Source organism: Sorex fumeus, unplaced genomic scaffold (assembly GCF_029834395.1).
Source record: "Sorex fumeus unplaced genomic scaffold, SorFum_2.1 ptg000063l, whole genome shotgun sequence".
Classification (NCBI taxonomy): Eukaryota; Metazoa; Chordata; class Mammalia; order Eulipotyphla; family Soricidae; genus Sorex; species Sorex fumeus.
Genome location: NW_026606120.1, coordinates 84823707 through 84845635, shown reverse-complemented (window position 1 = coordinate 84845635; position 21929 = coordinate 84823707). Strand labels below are relative to the sequence as shown.

General features: G+C 41.6%; 1 protein-coding gene across 1 annotated transcript in view; it reads right to left on the bottom strand.

The window, feature by feature from the left end:
* The window catches only part of MAP2K6 (mitogen-activated protein kinase kinase 6), a 151163-nt gene that overhangs the window by 17907 nt on the left and 111327 nt on the right, over positions 1–21929 (bottom strand). The window contains exons 3-10 of the mRNA XM_056127832.1: positions 13039–13087; positions 12380–12493; positions 10699–10818; positions 9612–9728; positions 8894–8945; positions 4706–4833; positions 3202–3279; positions 753–892 (exon numbers count right to left, since the gene is read on the bottom strand). Coding sequence (XP_055983807.1) covers positions 753–892; positions 3202–3279; positions 4706–4833; positions 8894–8945; positions 9612–9728; positions 10699–10818; positions 12380–12493; positions 13039–13087 — 798 coding nt within the window. The remainder of the gene's footprint in view (positions 1–752; positions 893–3201; positions 3280–4705; positions 4834–8893; positions 8946–9611; positions 9729–10698; positions 10819–12379; positions 12494–13038; positions 13088–21929) is intronic.

The window sequence follows — 21929 nt, the reverse complement described above, 5'->3', positions numbered from 1 at the left end:
CATATTTGCAATAATCATGGTCATCAAAATCTGACAACCCCAAAGCATTTCTGCCTTCTGCAAATGACAAATGGCTTGGTTTCCCAGAGGGAACGATGCTCTCCACTCTCCTCCATTCCACTGGCAATTTCCACAAACTCTAAGTCTGACTACTCCCAGATTTCTACCACAAATCCCTCAATACTTTTAGCTAAACATCTGTAGGGATCAATAATATGCTCCGTTAGCAAAGTAGGAAGTAGCCTACAAAACACTAGAGGACTTTGTAAAATTTCTAGGTACCTGAGAGCTTTGTATCTTGTTTACTCCCTACCCCTAATCTACCAAAGGGTCCTACCTCTTTCTCATCTCTCTCTATTCCACATCAAACTGAGGGTGCCAAAAGGTGTCTCTTAACTTGAAGTTCCTTCAGTACAATACACGTCCCTCCCCGACTTTCTTTTTGCTCTGAAAATATGGTAGATGGTCTTAGCTCAGAATTCAATTACCCAAGTATGTATCTACCCCAATGCATTTCCTGAGAGCCTTCTGTCTCTCTGTTACTAGAGTTGTCCTATCACACCATCATGCTAATGAACTGAGAAGATTCCCTACTTCACTTTGCACTCAATGAAGCCAAAGGCAGGAATATCAGTAGGGCGCAGTCATAGATGCCTTGGTAATGAATGCCGGCATCGCAGGGGACAACCCACAGAGGAATTTCAGGCAAACACCTCATCCTCCCTGACGCCGGAGCAATGGGGCTCTCTTACCACTGTGAGGTAAAGTCCACAAACTCTTCAGAGAACTTGTCTGCCGGGAGTTGGGGCGATGGCTCCTCGACCACCTGCTTGAGCTGCTGAAAAGGTGTCCCCCAGGAGTCATAAGGAAACCGAAGGATGGCCAACTCAATCTAAAGGAGAACAAAGAGACAAAAGTTTGCATGGGGCTAATGTAGGAATCCCACTGTGCTTTGCTCCAGAACAAGGAGAGGGAGAAGCAAAGGAGAAGATCAGGTAACACTTGGGAGGAAAAAAATTCATGAATAAGATGTTTTGTAGTCATTCTCCTCCACCCACCCCCAATTCTTAACTAGTGTCTTCCTTATTGCTGTCTTACTGGGAACCACTATTTAAGTTCATTTGAAACTGGATCCTCACAAGAAGCCACTGTGGCAATATATATATGCAGCACTCTCCTCCCATTGTTCACCGATTTGCTTGAGCAGGCACCAGTATCGTCTCCATTGTGAGACTTGTTGTTACTGTTTTTGGCATATCGAATACGCCACGGGGAGCTTGCCAGGCTCTGTTGTGCAGGCGGGATACTCTCGGTAGCTTGCTGGGCTCTCCGAGAGGGGCAGAAGAATCGAACCCAGGTTGGCTGTGTGCAAGGCAAACACCTGCAGAACTGTAAAGCCTTCAGGTTTTCCCATGTTCTGAGAAAGTCACTCAGGGCATAAGCTTTGCACAGCGTTGGACATTTGCTGCCATCTGCAGGTCTCTTGTTGGAATGGAAACAACAACAACCAAAATAACAGACCAAATGACTGATCTGTTTTTGGACACGAATAAAGGCCGCTTTGCCATGACCCGATCACGTGTTTTCTGGGCAGCGATGTAAAATCACTCATGGAATTTAACCAGCTGCTGTATCTGGGAGGGAGCCAAGACCTGAGCTGACATTCCAGACCTTGGCGCTCCACTGAATATCAACCCTCAGCGGAGATTCAAACGAGACTCAAATTGGTCTCGGTGATGGGACCACATTAGTGCTGTCCCTATGGAAATTGTCCTTCTTTTGATTGGGTTTTGAGGACCTTCGCCTGACTCAAGAGCCAAGTCTTCTATCATAATTTGGTGAAAGAGAAGCCTACATCCACATCAACACTGCTTGTTCCTGGTCCTTACTAACATTCCTCAAGTAACCTGAACTTCTCTGTGACTTGATTGAAATCCTCTCATTTCAACCCCTCAAGGAAAACTCTTGGTTCTGAGCAATAGCACAGTGGGTAGGGCATTTGCCTTGCAAGTGGCTGACCCAGGTTCAATTCCCAGCACCCCATATGGTCCCCCGAGAACCGTCAGGAGTAATTCCAGAGTGCATGAGCCAGGAGTAACCCCTGTGCATTGCTGAGTGTGACCCAAAAAACAAAAGAAAAAAAGGAAAACTCTGGAGCAATTGCTGAACCTTTTTGTTTTACTAAGGAAGACAGGATGACAGTTCTTGTCACAATCTCTGGTGACTCAAGAGTCAACCGCTAACCTCATACAGGTAAAGAGAGAAAATTGGGTTTGCCCAATTTCAGTTGAGTATTGCTACCACATCTCCCTGCAAACATGATCATACAAAATCCCCTGCTCTCTCGGGCAGGGAGAGGTCCCCACAGCAACGCTGAGTGTGTTGACCTCTGGTTCTCCAAGTTTTTCCCATTCTGAATATATCCCAAAAGTGTGAAAAAGCATAGTAGAAATGACATCTGCACCTGTATGTTCATTGAAGCACTGTTCACAATAGCCAGAATTCGGAAACAAACCAAGTGCTCGAGAACAGATGACTGGTTAAAGAAACCTTGGTACATTTACACAATGGAATACTATGCAGCTGTTAGGAGAGATAAAGCCATGAAATTGTTTATAAAAGGATGGTCATGGAGAGTATCATGCTAAGTAAAATGTGTCAGAAAGAGAAGGACAGACATAGAAAGACTGCACACATTTGTGGAATATAAAATAACATAATATGAGACTGACACCCAAGGACAGTAGACACAAGGGCCAAGGAAAGTGCCCCATAGTTGGAAGCCTGTCTCGCGAGCTGGTAGAGAAGGCAGCTGGAATAGAGAAGGGATCACTAAGACAATGATGGTTGGAGGGATCGTTTGAGAAGGGAGATATGTGCTGAAAGTAGATAAAGGACCAAATGAGATAATCTCTCAGTATCTGTATTGCAAACCATAATGGCCAAAAGTAGAGAGAGTATGGGGGAAACTGTCTGCCATAGAGGCAGGGGGAGGGTTGGGATGGAGGTGGGGGAATACTGGTGATATTGGTGGTGGAAAGTGTGCACTGGTGGAGGGATGGGTGTTTGATCATTGTATGACTGAAACTCAAACATGAGAGCTTTCTAACTGTATCTCATTGTGATTCAATTAAAAAAAAGTTCTTCCATTCCAGCCTCACGGCCAGAACCCTGTGGTCCAGGGTCCTCAGTGAATCCTACCATGGTGATGCCCAGGCTCCAAATGTCAGACTTCACACTATAGCCCTTCTGGTTGAGCTCCGGGTTTATTCTTTCAGGCTGGAAAGAAGACAGAGAGAGAAAACTGAGATGACACTCTGAGCTCAGCACTCTCTGGGGTTGGGGACAGCCCCTGCTGCCAAGTGAATTATTTTCAGTTGTTACCATGTGTCCCAGCCAAGAGGACTCACTCATGCCAATAAATATCAATGCCTCAGTGGGATTTCCTCCTTCTACAATAGTCTTTACTTGAAGTCAGTCAATGCCTCTGCATCCCCTCACAAGTCAAAACTGACTTTAATTTTGCCTCAAGGAGAAACCAGCTCTATCTCCTAACACTTTTTTCACCAGTCCAGGCTAAGCCCCGTTTTAAACACCAACAGTTCAAGTTCAGTAAGAAAAAAAAATAATAACAAGAATCTCTCTCTGGTGTGAGCAGAAGAATCAAGTTGTAGTCAAACACAGACACGAAGCTTCTCCCTCCCAAGTAAAATTTCATTTCCAAATAGAACATTCGTCCCCTCTGCAGTAATAGAAAGCTTGAGCTTTCTGTCCACATAGCAACATCTTCACAACATTTCTTGAGGGTCTCTCAGAAGGAACTTGGTTTGGGTGATTTGAATTCTATGGATTATTCCATTCCCACTAAACTGGGTGATGCTCTCAGGTAAATGCAGTACATTGTATGGATATATACATATATGGATATATAGCACTGTATATAGCACTGTCCTCCCATTGTTCATCGATTTGCTCGAATGGGCACCAGTAATGTCTCCATTGTGAGACTTGTTGTTACTGTTTTTGGCATACCAGATATGCCACGGAGAGCTTGCCAGGCTCTGCCACACAGGTGGGATACTCTCAGTAGCTTGCCGGGCTCTCAAAGAGGGACAGAGGAATCAACCCGGGTTGGCCGCATGCAAGGCAAAACCCTACCCGCTGAGCTATATATCCATATATCTATATATTTTTATGGATAGATAGGCATATCTATCATGTGACAAAGGATAAAGGTAAAAGGCAAGGTAAAGGCCCTCCCGTTGTTCATCGATTTGCTCGAGCGGGCCCAGTAACATCTCCATTGGAGACTTTGTTGTTACTGTGTCTGGCATATCGAATACGTCACGGGTGGCTTGCCAGGCTCTGCCGTGCGGGTGAGATACTCTCGGTAGCTGGCCGGGCTCTCCGAGAGGGGCGGAGGAATCGAACTCGGGTCGGCCATGTTGGCTGCATGCAAGGCAAACGCCCTACCGCTGTGCTATTGCTCCAGCCCTGGGCGTTTGCCTTGCACGCAGCCAACATGGCCGACCCGAGTGACAAAGGATATAAAATGGAAAATATTGAAGAAAATTAAGAGGCAGAATGTTGATTTTTTTTTTCCTTTTAGGCACATTTCCCCTTTTCCCTCTGGCCAATCACTTTCCAGTTTTTGGCAAGGTTTGTGCGCAGGTGTGAACTCAGTTACCCTAGCTTCAGTACTCACGGCCATGTATGGTTTGCATCCTGCATCGATCGTTTTAGCGACAGAATCTACAAGGTAGCCACTGATTCCAAAGTCACACATCTTCACTTGGCCCAGCGTGTTGATGAGCACGTTAGAAGGCTTGACGTCTGAAAAGCACGTTTGTCTGGGTGTAAAGTACATTTACATAAAGCGAGAACATACTTGCTTTATATTCTTCCTATGCCACTTCCTTCTTGTTATGTGGCTTATTTTCACTCATTTTGTTAGCCTACTTTGCTCATTTCCCTACCAGAAATCTCCAGATAAAACTTTAAAGAGAATATTTTCTTCTTAGATATTTCTCCAGGAACCTTTTTAGTGTTCTATAAATATAGAGCTGAATAAATGTTAAAAAAATGATTATAAAATAAATGGATGAAAGAAGGGAAGAGGTAGAAAGAAAGGGAGAGGGAGGGAGGGAGGGAGAGAGAGAGATGCCTGCCATAGATACAGGCAGGAGATGGGGATGGGAGGGAGGGACTCTGGGGAAACTGGTGATGGGAAATGCGCACTGGTGAAGGGACAGGTATTAGAACATCACAGTCACAGTCCTCCCGTTATTCATCGATTTGCTCGAGCGGGCGCAGTAACATCTCCATCGTGAGACTTGTTGTTACTGTGTTTGGCATATTACTGTGTCTGGCATATCGAATACGTCATGGGTAGCTTGCCAGACTTTGCCCTGCGGGCGAGATACTCTCAGTAGCTTGCTGGGCTCTCCGAGAGGGGCGGAGGAATCGAACACGGGTTGGCCATGTTGGCTGCGTGCAAGGCAAACGCTTTCAGCCCATTAGAACATCATATGACTGAAACTCAATCATAAACAACATGGACCACCCATCAGCTCAGGCAGCTGTGACCATCCCGCCATCTACCGCTAGAGGGCGGGAAGTCTCCATTTCTCCTTCATTTCCTTTCCTTAGCGGGACCTGTAACCAGGGCAACCGCCACCCAGACAAATGTACAAATGTACTTTACAGCTTCTACTTGGATTGTGTGTGTGGGGTGTGTGTGTGTGTGTGTGTGTGTGTGTGTGTGTGTGTGTGTGTGTGTGTGTCTTATACACTGAAATCACTCAGGGAAAGAACAGTTTCCTCCATTTCATCCTCTTCATTGCCCTCACACAAGGAGTTGGAACACCAAATCAAATGAATGAAGTGCTCTTTTGAAAGATTTACTTCCCCCCACATTTTCCCTGCAGTGTACAAAAGACGTGTTGACTTTAAAACGGAGAAGAAAAGAACTCATTCTGGGTGTTCTGCTAACAAGAAGATCATTTCGGAAAAGCCCAGTTCGTATTGATCTATAGCACACGAGTTGAAGGAGTAGTAGATAACAGAATGAAATAATGAAAGGAGACTTAAAATGCACCAAAAGGAACCCTAAAGAAAAAAACACACACAGCTACTTTTTGATCCAAGCATTCACAAGAGCTGAGTCAGAAAAAAGGTCATGTGGCATAAGGGACCATAAATCCCAGGTGTTCCAGACCAAAAGGTAGGGCACCCCTGGGGGAGAAAAGGTACTTCTGGACATTTTCCCTATTGAACCTTTCGACTGGAAATTTTCCCACACCTAAGGAGATAAACTATGATTATCTCTAGGCAATTAGAAGTTAGAGTCAAGGGGCTGGAACAATTGCACAGTGGGTAGGGCGTTTGCCTTGCAAGCAGCCAACCCAGGTTCGATTCCCAGCATCCTATATGGTCCCCTGAGCACAGCCAGGAGTAATTCCTGAGTGCATGAGCCAGGAGTAACCTCTGTGCAATGCCAGGAGTGATCCAAAAAGAAAAAAAAAGCTAGAGTCAAGATTTTTTTCCCTTCTCACATGAAATAACCAGAAGAAAAAGAGTTATTCTCTTAAAAATTGAGTCTTTGACACTTCTCATAAGAAATAAGAAAGTTATTCTTTCAAAAATTGAATCCGTATAACTTTCCAATTAAATGGAAAATATACAGATTTAATTTTATTATTATACTAAATATATTTTCAAATGTGAATTAAATATTCCATAACTTTGGAACAATGTTTTAAAAGTCCTTTTGCATTTGTGGATGAACAGTTGTTTTCCACTATCTTCTCCCCTTTCGTCTAAGTTTCCCAATTTGAAAAACAATGAATAATTCCAAGAACAATCATGTTTGACGCATTTTTCTTTTAATTTCAGACTCAGCACATGTAATATCAATCAAGCTATAATGTCCTATTTGCTCTCAATATTTTCCATTAATTATTCCAAATACCTACTTAGGCATTTCACAGTGTTCATTGACGAGTCACCCAATGCTAGAAATTTTCTTGCTTTATATTCTTCCTATGCTACTTAGTGTTATGTGGCTTATTTTCACTCATTTGTTAGCTGCCTACTTTGGTCATTTCCCTACCAGAAATCTCTAGGTAAAACTTTAAAGAATATATTTTCTTCTTGGATATTTCTCCAGGAATATTTTTATAGTGTTACATAAAATATATATCATGGGCAGAGTCTGTCAAGCTCCCCGTGGCGTATTAGATATACCAAATACAGTAACAACAATAGGTCTCATTCCCCTGACCCGAAAAGAGCCTCCAATCATTGGGAAAAGATGAGTAAAAAGAGGCTGCTAACATCTCAGGGCTAGGCGCAATAGAGACGTTACTGGCACCTGCTTGAGTAATTCAAAGACCAACGAACGGGATGACAATGACACAGTGATATAAATATAGAGCTGAATAAATGTTAGAGAAATGATTATAAAATGAATGGATGAAAGCGGAAGGAGGGGGAGAAAAGTGCGTTCCATAGAGGCAGGCGAAAGGTTGTGGGAGGGAAACTGGGGACACTGGTGATGGGAAATGTGCATTGGTGAAGGACGGGTGTTGGAATATTATATGACTGAAACTCAATCATGAACAACCTTGTAACTGTAAAAAGAATAAAATGGGTGGATGAGTAGATGGGAGAAAGTGAATGGGTGAATGGATATATGTCTGGAAAAGACAGATGCAGAAATATGAGGTCAATTTGAGAGAGAGAGAGAGAGAGAGAGAGAGAGACTATTTGGCTCATTTGTCGCCTGTCTCTAGCTGTCTGAAAACTAGAACTTTTCACATTTTAACGCCCACTAAAATTACCTGAGACATTGCAAAAATGTATATTCTGATGTAGTTGTTCTCGAGGGCTGGAGCGATAGCACAGCGGGTAGGGCGTTTGCCTTGCACGCAGCAGACCCAGGTTCGAGTCCTCTGTCCCTCTCAGAGAGCCTGGCAAGCTACCGAGAGTATCTCTCCCAGCAAAGCCTGGCAAGCTCCCCATGGCATATTCAATATGCCAAACACAGTAACAACAAGTCTCACAATGGAGACATTACTGGGGCCCCACTGGAGCAAAGCAATGAACAATGGGAAGACAGTGCTACAGTGTTACAGTTGGTCTCCAGAACCATACATATGTTTTTCTAACAAGTTCCTAGGTGATCAACAGGTTGGCCACTCAATACCTCTATTGCAAACCACAAGACCCAAAAGGAGAGAGAGAACAAAAGGGAATGCCCTGCGGGGGGTGGGGGGATGGGGGGGGGTTGGGAGGATGGGAGGATACTGGGAACATTGGTGGTGGAGAATGGGCACTTGTGGAGGGATGAGTACTAGAGCATTGTATGACTAAAACACAAGCACCAAAGTTTGTAAGTCTGTAACTGTACCTCACGGTGATTCACAAATAAAAATGTGTTTTAAAAAAGATGATGATAAATATTAGGTGAGTTTTTATTCTATGTGTGTTCTTGAAGTTCTTACTGCCTCTGTCACAGACCAAATAAAGACCAGTGGCTGCTGGGATTTTCTTTCCCTGAGGGCACCTCTTTGCCAGACACCATTCTAGTTTCATTCATTAAGGACCAGGAGAGATAGAAATGGGGAAAGACCCAAGGCAAAGCCATGAATTTCCTTCAAGGTTCAACATTGCTTGCGTTGTATTTTTTACACTGCATCTGGCTATCCTCGGAGTGTACTCCTGGTTCTGCACTCAAGGGTTCATCCTAGCAGTGCTTGGGGCATTATATGCAATGCTGAGGATGACACCAGGGTTGGCCATATGAAAGGCAAGCGTCTTACCCCTGTCCTATCTCCCCAGCTCCAAATGATTCCATTTCATATTAGCCCAGACCATCCCCTCCAGTGCTTACCTCGATGAATGACAGAGAGCTTACTGTGTAAATGTTCTAAGGCTTTTACAATCTGCAAGAAAAACACAATACAGATTTCTTTTCCCTATCCCTGGAAAGAGATTCAGTAATAAGTATTTGCAGGCTTATTAGCCCTGGCTTGAGGTCACAAGGTGAGGTATTTTCTCAGGGTGATTCTGGCCAGGAAAATACACAGCAAATTACACAAATTAACCGACTCCCAACCCCCCCATACCCCAAGAGGATTCTATCATAGTAGGGAGGGGATCTTGTCTATTACGGATTCCAGAATTTTTCATTTGGTCTTCAGTTATTTGTTTTCTTTCCTCTCCTGTGAGTCTCAGTGGCATTGAGGAAGCAAAATTCTTTCCTTTTTTTTTTAACTTTTGCTTCTTTGAATGCCTCTTGGTTTTAAGAAAACATTTACAACCTTACAAAGGGAAATCAAAATAATCACGAGAGTCTATAGACACTAAGAATGAGAACAGGGAGTCAATGAGAGGTCTTGCCTGGAGGCATTAAGTTTCTCAAATCAAGTCAGTAGCAGAGACTTCTACACAGTGGTCAGAAAGAAAAGGCATCACAAATATGCTCGGACATTCAATTAGTAGATAAATGGGGACTAGAGTCCAGGTGGCATAGTCTACGCAGAGGACACAAACATACAGAGTCTACATATGTTATATCTTCCTTGTAGTGGGGTTCATAATATACTCACAGAAACCGCTATTTTCCCTAAGATGTCCTCTGGAATGGTTTGACCCTTATCAATCACTTGTTTATAGAATTTATCTAGTGACGTGTCCATGAGTTCCATGCAGATCCAGACATCACCCTGGGGAAAGAGGGGTTCAGAAACGGTTAGTGAGTTTGAATAAAGAAGAGGAAGGAGACTGTGACCCCCTACCAAGACAAACTCTTTCTTGCTTGAGCTTCGGGAGGAGAGTTTGTTTTCCTTTCAGGTAGTAGAGGAATTTTAAAGCATGCAAGATAGGGGCTGGAGTGATAGCACAGCAGGTAGGGCGTTTGCCTTGCACACGGCTGACCAGGTTTTATTCCCAGCATTCCATATGGTCTCCCATGCACCACCAGGAGTAATTCTTGAGTTCAGAGCCAGGGGTAACCCCTGTACATCTCCAGGTGTGACCCAAAAGCAAAAATTAAATAAATAAAACATGCAAAAATGATTCCATAGACCAAACTCGCAGTATCTGAGTGAGATCACCAAGGACTAGGTTCTAAACATTTGATGTGCCACAAATAATAGAATCCTAGAAACCCAAGCCCTGATCATTAGCAGCCATGAAGAGTCAAGTGCCACAGGTGATTTCCTATTCGACCTCCCCACAGCTCATCAAGAAGCTGCTTTGTAAAGTGAAGTGGCATAATCCAGAGAATGGCAAAGGGCAAAGCCGAAGCAGAACGGAGAAGACACACAGAGCCCGTGTAGCACCCAAGACAGCACAAAGTTTATCGAGCGTCCAAAAGTCCAGAATCGTTCAGGTTTTGAGAAATCTATCAAGTCTGCAGACGCTCAACAGAAACAGTTCTGCTAAAAACAGACAAGCCAAATTAGAAAGGAAAAAGAGGAGCATTAGCATTGGGAAAGGAGCTAAACGAGCTGGAATACACGCTAATATCTTTGCAGGCGAACATGGCATCACTGCAGAAGCGTGAGTCTCTCCTGTCTAAAAAAAGCCGTGACAAGTAAAACTGAGTTCCATGCAGGTACATGACCCTAATGAGATGGGAGGAACTCTTTAACTTATTGTTCTCCCTGGTCGTGAAACGGGCTGATGACTTACCTCCCGGAAGAGTGCGCCATAAAAGGTGACCGTAAAAGGACAGTCTACTGTCCTCATGGATATATCCAGATCCATCAGTAGCCTTTTCTGCTCCTGGCTGTTGACTGTAGCCCGAATCCGCTGGATAAGAAGGCATGGGAAAATGCATGGTTACTGTTTTGAAGATAAATCTGTTAATAAAGCAGAACTCAGGGAACCCTATCCTGGAGACATCCAAACATTCACAGAACTTCTAGTAAAAACCTTCCTAATGTCTGTTCTAAGCGATTAGCTGTTTTCCTCCTGTTTATTATTACAGGGGGTGGGGTTTGGGCCACATTCAGTGGTGCTCAGGCTTTATTCCTGGCTCCATGCTCATACTGATAGACTCGGAGGGATATCAGGAATTGAAGGCAGGTCAGTTGAACGCAAGGCTAGCGCCCTACTCACTGGACTATCTCTCCGGTCTTGAGATTAGTTATTTTTAAACATGAACAATGGGGAAGGCTGTTGATCATCGATTTTCCAAATAATTCCTGGCAAGAAACAAACTGCTAATATATTTTGAAGCGTGTACAAACGTTTGGGAATGTAAATCTCAAATTACAAATGCATTCCCAAGTTACGAAGAGTTTACTGCTCCATGTCTGTCTAGCGCAAGTGATCTAGTTGCTTAAGACTGACACACTGGTTGTCTTACCCAGCCAAGAATCTGCAGCAGAACAAACAGAAAAATCTACCAGGCCAGGGAAAGGAACTCCCTCCTCCAAAATCAAAGGGAATGAAATCATCTCAGCATCCTCGTCTCTAACAGTGGCCCAAATCTATGAACCCGTCTAGAGATGGTCAGTCTCCCAGATTCTTGCAATTTCTGCTCAAGAAATACATTAAAACCATTCATAACACATAGATGGAAAGTTTCTAAGTTCTCTTTTACAGCTCAAAAAAATGCAAATTCACTCAAGATGTATTTTACCATATTTTTCTCCATCAATGGAAATAATATGCTCCCTCTAATTCTGGTTTCTTGATTTTTCAGGGACAATTCTTTAAAGGCAACAAAATACAGAATAAAAGAGACTTTGGAAACAGAGCAGCCAAAGGGATTGTGAGAACATTTGTTTTCTACTTCAATTTGGACAATGAATAGAATTTAAACTCTCTCTCTCTCTCTCTCTCTCTCTCTCTCTCTCTCCTTAAATGATCAGGTCATTTAAACTTAAATAATTTTTTTAAGTATTGTTAATTCTCTAAAATGTGATGGAAATACTGTGGCAGCACAAAAAAATACATAAATAAATGTGAAAGAAGGAGAGAGATTGGGAGCTGGAGTGATAGCACAGTGGGTAGGGCATTTCCCTTGCACGCGGCTGACTCAGTTCGATTCCCAGCATCCCATATGGTCCCCCCTGGGCACCGCCAGGAGTAATTCCTGAGTGCAGAGCCAGGAGTAACCATAAGCATCACCATGACCCAAAAAAAAAAAAAAAGAAAAGAAAAAGGAGAGAGATGTACACATTTCAAGACCATACGTGCACTTCACCCCTCCCGTGCTTTGGAAGAGAAATACATGTTCTTTGACAGATCATCTTTGTCTCTTTCACCCCACTGCAGACTCTATTGTTCTATAGAGAGGTTCTGATTTGCAAGTGACAAATTGGTACACCACAGACATGGGATTTGGGGGGAATGTCAACTCTACCTTCACCGCCATGATCTGCCCGCTGGGCACGTGTCTCATCTTCTCCACCACCCCGTACGCACCTCGCCCCAGTTCCGTTATAGGCTCCAGATCATCTGCCTTTACCTCAAAGTTCTGTAGGTCAGAGACAGTAAGACAGTCTTAGGAAGGAGGAAAACTTAACTGGACATGGATAACAATGCCCGTTCTTGGCTTTCTCCCCCAAATTCTAAGGATGACTTCTAGTCCCTTAGCTTCCGGTCTAGCAGCTATTCCAAGCAAGCATTGAAAACAAGAAGGTCAGGGAGATGTTTATATTTCCAGAGCATGTGACCAGCCAACAGGAATACAATGTCCAACCCAACTTCCAGATTGCTTGTGAATGCACCCTTCACCTATGACCTTTAGTCTCCTTAGTTACCTGTGTGATTTTTTTGTTGATGATAGCAATGATATTGATGTTTGTAGTTTAGAAATCCTCCCCCCAAAGAATCATCTCCTTTTTCGGGACATCCAATTTTCCATTCAGCAGTCAAACCCCGAGAGTTAAAAAAAATTACATTTTTTTTTTTTACCCACTCCCCATAGCACACGACAGAAAACTAATGACCCCATGGTAAGTCCAAAAGCATCCATATAAAATGATCAAAACGTTAACTGATAGACAAGATTTTCCTTACCTGATTTCCAATAGAAATGCAAGCTTTGGAGTCTAAATCTCGAGGAGGCCTGGAAGGACAGGGAGCGAGAAGGAAGTGCTGTTATATCAGATATTCCTAAATCTTATACAACAGGAGAGGATTTTTTTCCTTACCAACAAGACCATAAGTAAAATTAAGATATAGGAAAAATTATATTATAATGCTATTATAATATAATACTATGTTATAAAATCCTGACATGTAATATTAAATCACCAGTAAATATGAGCCAGGTATATATTGTCATATAATGACACAATTAGTAAGTCCAAACTTTTTCTTTGATTCCATTATCCCACCACTCTTCTCCCAATTGCTAAAAAAAAACAAGTAACTGGCTTAAAATTACATCAAGTCCCCAAATTTCAGATTTAAATTCTATCTAATCCTCATCTTCATGGATTTAAAAAAAAAGTCAAGCATGGTGATTATGGTGATATGATTTTCAGGGTCCAAACTAACCCGGGTCTCCAGACTAGCTGAGCAAAGTCAATACTTGCTTGTCTCAGTCAGTAGTGAATGCTTAGCTAGGCACAAAGAGCCTCTGGGGTCGTCTCAGAGCAGCCAGAGGTGGGTAGACCTGTTGTCTCCATGAAAGAGAGCACAAAATTCCATTAGGGCACAGAGAGAGTCCTCAAGTCTGTTGATAGAGTCTTGGAAATTATGACTTTACATAAAACAATATGTAAATAAATCAGATCCTGGAAAACAGAGCCCACTCAGCACTGACCTGGCTGAGACTTTTTTTCCACATTAATGTTATAATGAAATAACCCTGAACACAACAATAAGATTCAAAGACCTGTATATTATGGTTTATTATGACTACTTCAATACTACCTCAGTTGATCTCCACCCTCTTTAGATCCTTGGCTGTGGGAATACACCAAACTGGGAAAGCAAATCTCTGGAAATGTATGCCCAAAGATTATCAGCACAAAAAACAATGAATGGCAAGATCCTATATACGACAGACCTAAACCAAGTTGAAATAAAAGGTATCACCCAAGTCTCAGTACTGATCTAAGGAGGAAAGGATTTAAGTATAAAAGATGAAAGTATATAACACTGAGTTACTTGTTTTAAACTTCTAATTCTTTAAGCATGTTTGTGCACACACAGGGAAACACAGACACACACACACAATTATGAGTATGACTGTTCTAATGATCCTGATGAGAATACTTTGGCTTGGAGTTCAGCACTCAAGTAGACAAGCCACAGATCTAAATTTAACTGAATCCAAGTAACCCATTACCAACATACAACCTGTCCTAATAGAAATTATTAATCCACCCAAGCATCAGGATTTGGGCCCATCAGAGCTTCTAAAAACATCAAGTATTGGAGCCAAGTTAGACAGCTCACACTGAATTCATTTACACTGTAACATTCATTACACTATCCACAGTTGGGCATTTTAGTTCTGGAAAGGCAAGTGCTGGGGGTGGGAAAACTGAACTTACTACAAAATTCCTTCCCTGGAAGACCAAAGGTATTCCATAGGTCTTTTTTTTTTTTTCAAATGAACAAACAGCTTTGATTTGTTACAATAATCAAATACTATGTGAGCAATCTCTTACACTGTTAATACAATGATTATTCACCTATTCAGCAAAATTTATTGACCATCTTCTTGGGCCAGAGGCTATATCCACGCCTAGCTATAAAATATCTTCTTTGGCCAGAGAGACAGTACAAGGATTAAGGAGCTTGTTTTGCTCATAGCCAATGTGGTTGGGTCCCAGGCACTGTTGGGTAGATCCCAAGCCCTCCACCTCTCCACCCACCCATCGTTAATTTCACAACTCTTATTAGAGATGTCATGTCTATTTTAATATCAATCATTGATGCAGAAACTGACTTATAAGGATTTTCAAAGGGAGGGTGAGAGGACAACAGCGAGCCTTGCCATGAAGCTTCTCAATTGCTGCCTCACACAAGCCACTGGCTACTTCCGGCCCTCTCTTCCTGCCCAGGCCGTGGCTCAGAACACATACTGGAGAGTTGGGTCGCCCTGAGTGTGTAAGTCAGCTCTTCCACTCAGAAGCTTTGCTGCATCGGCAACAACAACAGTCATTGAAAAATTCCAATAGCACCGGCCACACTTAATACGGATTATGACACCTAATCCTCATAGCAACCACGCTGGTGTTGATTCCTGTTTTTCACCAGGGGAAACCAGGGCTTAGCAGGGTCAGGTCACTTGTTGAAGGTATTCAGGCTAGAATAATATAGATCCGAAATACAAACTCAGGCACTTTAGTCTATTTGGGGGGATGTGGGGAAGAGGGGGGCTGGGGGCTGGGAGGTGAACCATATTCATGCTCTGTGATGCTCAGGACCAACTCCTGGCTCTAAACTCAAGGGACCCGTATGTAAGGCAAGGGTTCTAACTAGGGTCAGCCACATGCAAGGCAAGCGCCTTAACCTCAAGCTTGAGCCTAAACAGTGATCCATGGAGCAATGTTCAAAGAGCTTGGAGCAAAGCCCTACTCCTTTGCACAGGGCTGTTTTCATTTCAGGCAATGTGATAGCAAGAGGTGCGTCCCCCTGAGTTTCTTGTGAGACAAAATAATACTGACTAGTGCGAACATAATTTAGAGGTGTTTACTAACCACCAAGTGAAGGGCAGCAAAGGAACTGCCAGAATCAGCTCTGCGAAGGGCAAGCTGGGTAGTGGGACCACACACAGGAAGAGGAGAATGGAGTTCTGTCCAGACTATTTGTTTTTATGCATCTCAGCCGAATAGACAGGGTACAAATGTAAGAGTCACTGAACCAGCCTCCAAAACCTGCCAAGGAAAACTCAAAATGCGGAAGCTACTTCAAATTTAGTACAAACTTAAGCTTCAGTAGGAATATAATAATGACATGAATAATAAGCCTTTCCAGGAGCCAATGTGGTACAAACTATAAGGATAAAAGGATGCTTGGGGCCTGACAGTTAGGTCAAAGGACAGGAGTGTATGTTTTGCATGCGGAGGTCTGGGTTTCATCCCCAGCATGACACAGTCCCCTGAGCACCAACCCCTGAGCACTGTCAGGAGCAAGACCTGAGCACACATCCCTGAATGACTAAAACTTCACAAAAAATGTTTTTTAAAAAAAGAAAATAGAAAAATAGTGAAAAATACTCTCAGCGTTCCATGGTGAAACAAAAAGTATATTGGAAAGATAATACAGAAACTACTTAGTATCTTAAGAACCCAGACCTCTATCTCTTTTTTCTATTTCAAGGAAAAAATAAATAGTGGTTGAAAAAACTGTATCAAATATGGAACATTAAGATAAACTGAAAGAAAGTAAGGAATAAAAAATTTGAAGGCAAGGAATGAATGAAAGTATGGCAGGTAGGAGATTAATATAAGAATATATCCCAAAGGAAATAAGAGGGAGGAAAAACCTAAATCCATTAAGTTCAGCACAGGAAAATAAAATTTTTTAAATGCAATTCTCTTTAAGAAAAAAAAGCATACAATCTATAAACTTCTAGCATAATTTACAAAGATAAAAGGAGAGAAAACACCAGTTATGAATATCAGAAAGAAAACTCACAACTATCATATTATATGTTGAAGCCATCAAAAGGATGATCAAGATAGAATATGAACAACTTTATTCTTATAAATTTTACAACTTAGAGAAATTGGAATTCTTTATTTTTTATTATTATTTTTTTAATTAGTGAAACACCATGAGGTACAGTTGTAGACTTACAAACTTTCGTGCTTGGGTTTCAGTTGTACAATGATCAAGTACCCATCCCTGCACCAGTGCCCATTCTCCACCACCAATGAACCCAGTAGCCCTCCCACCCACCCCAACCCTCCCCACCCCACCCCACCTCTATGTCAGGGCATTCCCTTTTGCTCTCTTTTTCCTTCAGGGTGTTGTGGTTTGCAATAGAGGTATTGAGTGGCCATCATGTTCGGTCCATAGTCTACTCTCAGCACGCATCTCGCATCCCAAGCGAGTCCTCCAAACATCCTTTACTTGGTGTTCCCTTCTCTATCTGAGCTGTGTTTTCCCCCAGCATGTGCTGCCAGCTTCCAAGCCGTGGAGCAGGCCCCCTGGTACTTAACTATTCTTAGGTGTTCGTTTCCCAGAGGAACTGGAATTCTTGAAAACTTAAGGTATCAAAACTTAGCTGTGATGAAACAGATCATCTAAATAATCCTATAACCAACTTTTAAAGAAAATTAATTTGTAATATAAAAGCTACAGAGAAAAATAAATGCCTGGGCCAATGTTGCTTCACCAAAGAACTTAAGCAAATATCTTTTTCCAAAAAATAAAATATTAATGTCCACTAGAAAATAGAAAGAATTCTTACTAACTCATTTTATGAGACCAGCATTGCCTTTTGGGTATACCCAAAACAAAAATTAAAGCAAGCACCAATCTTAGGCACTAAAATTCTCACAATTTTACTAGGCCAAATAACTTTGTATAAGAAAAGACATATCACAACTAAGTGGAGTTTACTTTGGGCATGCAAAACAAGTGTAAAAATCAGTCTAAATATAATTGAAAAATAAATCACAGTAAAAATTTAAAGGGCTGGAGCGATAGCACAGTGGGTAGGGCGTTCGCCTTACAAGCGGCCAACATGGCCGACCCGAGTTCGATTCCTCCGCCCCTCTCGGAGAGCCCGGCAAGCTACCGAGAGTATTGGATATGCCAGACACAGTAACAACAAAGTCTCCAATGGAGACGTTACTGGGCCCGCTCGAGCAAATCGACGATCAACGGGAGGGCCTTTACCTTTACCTCGAGCAAAAATTTAAAGAACACAGAAAATAGAAACAAAAATCATTTAAAAATCAAAATCAGTTTATGTATCTCATGGGAATAGTAAAAAGGAACTATGATCATACCAACACAAAATTCAACACATATGCATGCTAAACATTTTCAATAGATCACCATGAGAGGAATTTCAACTTCATAAATAATGTCTACAGAACCTAAAATCATGGGGCTGGAGTGATATTATTTGCCTTACACTTGGCTGACCCAGGTTCAATCCTTAGCACCACATATAGTCCCCCCAACCTTGCCAGAAGTGACCTCTGATCACAAAGCTGGGAGTAACCCCTGAACACAAGTGAGTATGGCCCCCAAACAAAAAAACACCAAACAAATGAAAATCTAACATCACACTTAATGGTTAAAGATTGAACACTTTTTCTCTAAGTTGGAGAAGAAGAAAGGAGGCCTTTTTTTCACAATCTTATTTATAGTAATACTGGACATTCTAACCACTGAAATAAGGTAAAAAAAATAAAATTTTTACATAAATACACTTTAGAAAGAAAGAAATGCTGCTGTCTCTATTGGAAGAAGATTTGATTGTCTATATACCAAACTCTAAAGAATATACAGAAAAACTCCATAATTACTAAGCAAAGTGGAAAAGTTCAAAAATCATAGACTGACACATGAAACTCAGTTGCATTTCTAGATGCTAATAAAAAAAATTAATGGAAACAAAAACCAAAAAAAAAAAGAATGCCATTTATGATTACTTTTTAAAAGAAAATATTGATGCATACATATTAAACACAGTGTAGAGAATCTGGATCATAAAAACTAAAAAATATTATTGAAAGAAAAAACTGAGGGAAGGACACTCCTGGCAGGACTCAGGAGCCAGTCTGGTTCATTGCTCAGGGATCAGTCCCAAGCATGCTCAGGGGATCCTGTGATGCTAGAGAAAAAACAAAGCCTTCCACATTCGAAGCATGCATTCAGTATTTGAGCTATCTCTCTGGCCCCAGTGCAAGAAATTTAAAAATTTTCAATATTGGGCTAACTCTACCTTGTTCATGAATTGAGACAAAAACATAATAGATCTCCCTAAGATGATCTATAAATTAATATAGTTCCTATCCCAAATGAGGAAGATGTTCTATAGATAGAAACAAACTAAGTCTTCAACTTCTGGGAAAAGGTAAAGTCCTAGAATCATGAAATCTTTTTGAAAAACAGAAAGCGTACAGAAATATTCCAGGGGTCAAGGTGCTTTGCCTTGCCCAATTCAATTCCTGGGGCACTGCAAATTGTCCCCTTGGACACTCTAGAAATGACCCTTGAGCACAGAGACAGAAATAAGCCCTGAGCACAGTCAGGTATAACCTCAAAAATCATTTTTTAAAAAAAGAACTGAAAGGAAGGACTCACTTTTCCTAATGTCAGACTTAATATATAGAACCGCTATAATCAAGGTGGTGCGGCACTGACAGAACAAAGAACCCAGAAATAGATCCAAAGGCACAAGCCCCATTCATGCTGACAAAGGAACAAAAGCAAATCACCAGGGAAAGAGCAGTTTTTCCAACAAATGGTGCTAGAGTCATTGGAAAGTAATGGGGAAAATGAATAGACCTACACCATCCACCTTGTACAAGAACTAAGCTCAAAATGTACCCAGGATGTGAGCCTAAAATGCAAAATAATAGAACTTCTAGAAAAGAAGTTATGGGGGAAAATACCTCCAGGACCTAGGATTAGGGAAGAGTTCTTGTCAGCAGGAGCATGATCCGTCAACATGACTGATTTCATTTCATCAAAATTAAAGGATAAAAGGATAATGACTTACTGAGGAAAATGGGATTTTAAATCATATATTTGAGAAAATGTGTGTGTTCCAAAGGCATAAAGAACACTCAAGCGATGTCAAAATCATCTGATTAGAAAAAAGGCTAAGTGGGGCTGGAGCAATAGTACAGGGGGTAAGGGTGCTTGCCTTATATGCGGCTAATCTGGGTGAACCCTGGTACCCTAGATGGTCCCCCAAATCTGCCAAAAAGTGATCCTTGCACACAGAACCAGGAGTAAACCCTGAGCACCACCAGGTAAGGTGCCCAAACAAAAGAAACAAACAAAAAGCAAAGTTTGAACACATATGTCACCAAGGAGGTGAACACACATTTCATCTGTGGATAAAAAGAAACACCATAAAGTGTTCAGCACTATTAGACATCAGATGAAGGAAGATTAAAATGGGCATGTGTATCACTGCATCCGTCAGAATGGTGAAAATAAAATAGGCATAGTGATCATATAGCAAAAATATACGAAACGGAATGATTAGATGTGGTTAGTAAGAATGTAAAATGATGTATTCACTCTGGAGAATACTCTGGCAGTTCTTCCAAAGCTAAAATAGAACTTGCTATGGAACTTGCTATAGGCCAAGCAATGGAACTATTTGATATATGTCCCAGAGAAATAAAGCCTTGTTTTCACACAGAAATGTAAACACTGACATGCATAGTATCTTTATTCATAACAACCCTTTCGTGGAAACTGCCCAAATCTCCTTTGAAAGCTAAAGAGTTAAATCAACAGTGGTATGTCCATACCAAGGTGCCATTCATCAATAACAAGGAACACACTATGGGTGCTGGATACTTGCCACCACTTATAGGAACCTCAAGGAAATTATGTTGAACGGAAAATCCAATCTCAAAAAGGAGATGTATGATTCCATTTATAAAACAATCATGAAAGAGCAAAATGGAAATGGAGAAGAGAGATTGTTTATAAGAGCCTGCGATCAACAGGGCATGGGGTGGGGGTATTCAGGTGTGTGTGGCTATAAGGCAATAACTCTAAAGAGAACTATAATGTTGATAACATTGATGATCTGGATGATGGTGGTGGCTACATAAGACAAAACATGTGGTAAAATCGTACACATATGTGCACATACATGTGTGCTTGTAGTGTTGGTAGAAACTGGTCTCCACCAAAGACAATTTATGGATTTTGAACATTTAGTCTTATTTATATAAGATGTTAGGATTAAGGAGAAGGGCACTCACTACTTAAAGGATACATGGTCCTTTTCTCTTTTTTTGCAACTTTCTATGAATCTGCAGTCATTTCAAAATAAAGTCATTAGATCACATATAAAGTCCTACATGGGACTTTGGAACAGGGAAGGCACATATTTGCTTCTGAACTCCCAAAGATAATCACAGAAGAATGATTAATTAATGACAAATTAATAAGCCTACCAAAATTAAAAAGAGGGACACCTCCCCTCAACAACCCTTACCCCCCCCAAAAAAGTGATCTCAATATGTAGATGTGGAATGAATTTCTTCCTGCAGGTAACATAAGGACATTGATGGATGGTTCAATCACTTCAGTGGTGGTGAGATGTGGTAACTGAGTACATCTGACGGGCTTCACTTCATCAAATTTAAATGATAAAAGAAAAATAACATGCTAATTTATAAATTAGCACTATTATAACATTGACTTGAAGTATAATAATTTTCTATTTCTTTATAAATTTCCTCCTAAGACTTTCACAAATGGAAGCTCTAACTTGTGTGTTGCCCTGGAGGGAAGAGCAGGACCCTAAAGAATACCCCTCTTCTGAACACTGTACTTCAAGGCTCTTCTGCAGAAAGCCAGCTGATAAATTACAAGGACTGTTGAGCATTTTCATTGCTCTCAGCAAAATCTTGCAGGACACTCTATGTTTGTCTCTTTCTTTCTGACTCATTTCACTTAGCATGATACTCTCCGTGACCATCCAATTATAAGCAAATTTCATGACTTCCTCTTTCCTAACAGCTGCATAGTACTCCATTGTGTAGATGTACCAAAGTTTCTTTAGCCAGTCGTCTGTTCTCGGGAACCCAGAATATTTCCAGATCCTGGCTACTGTGTGCTGAAAGTATATTAAAAAAAAAAAAAAAACGTGATAGCCTCTCAGTATCTATACTGCAAACTACAATGCCCAACAGTAGAGAAAGAGTATGGGGAAAATTGTCTGCCATAGGGGCAGGGGGAGGGTTGGGATTGGGGGGGTAGGGGGCACGGGGATACTGGGGACATTGGTGGTGGCA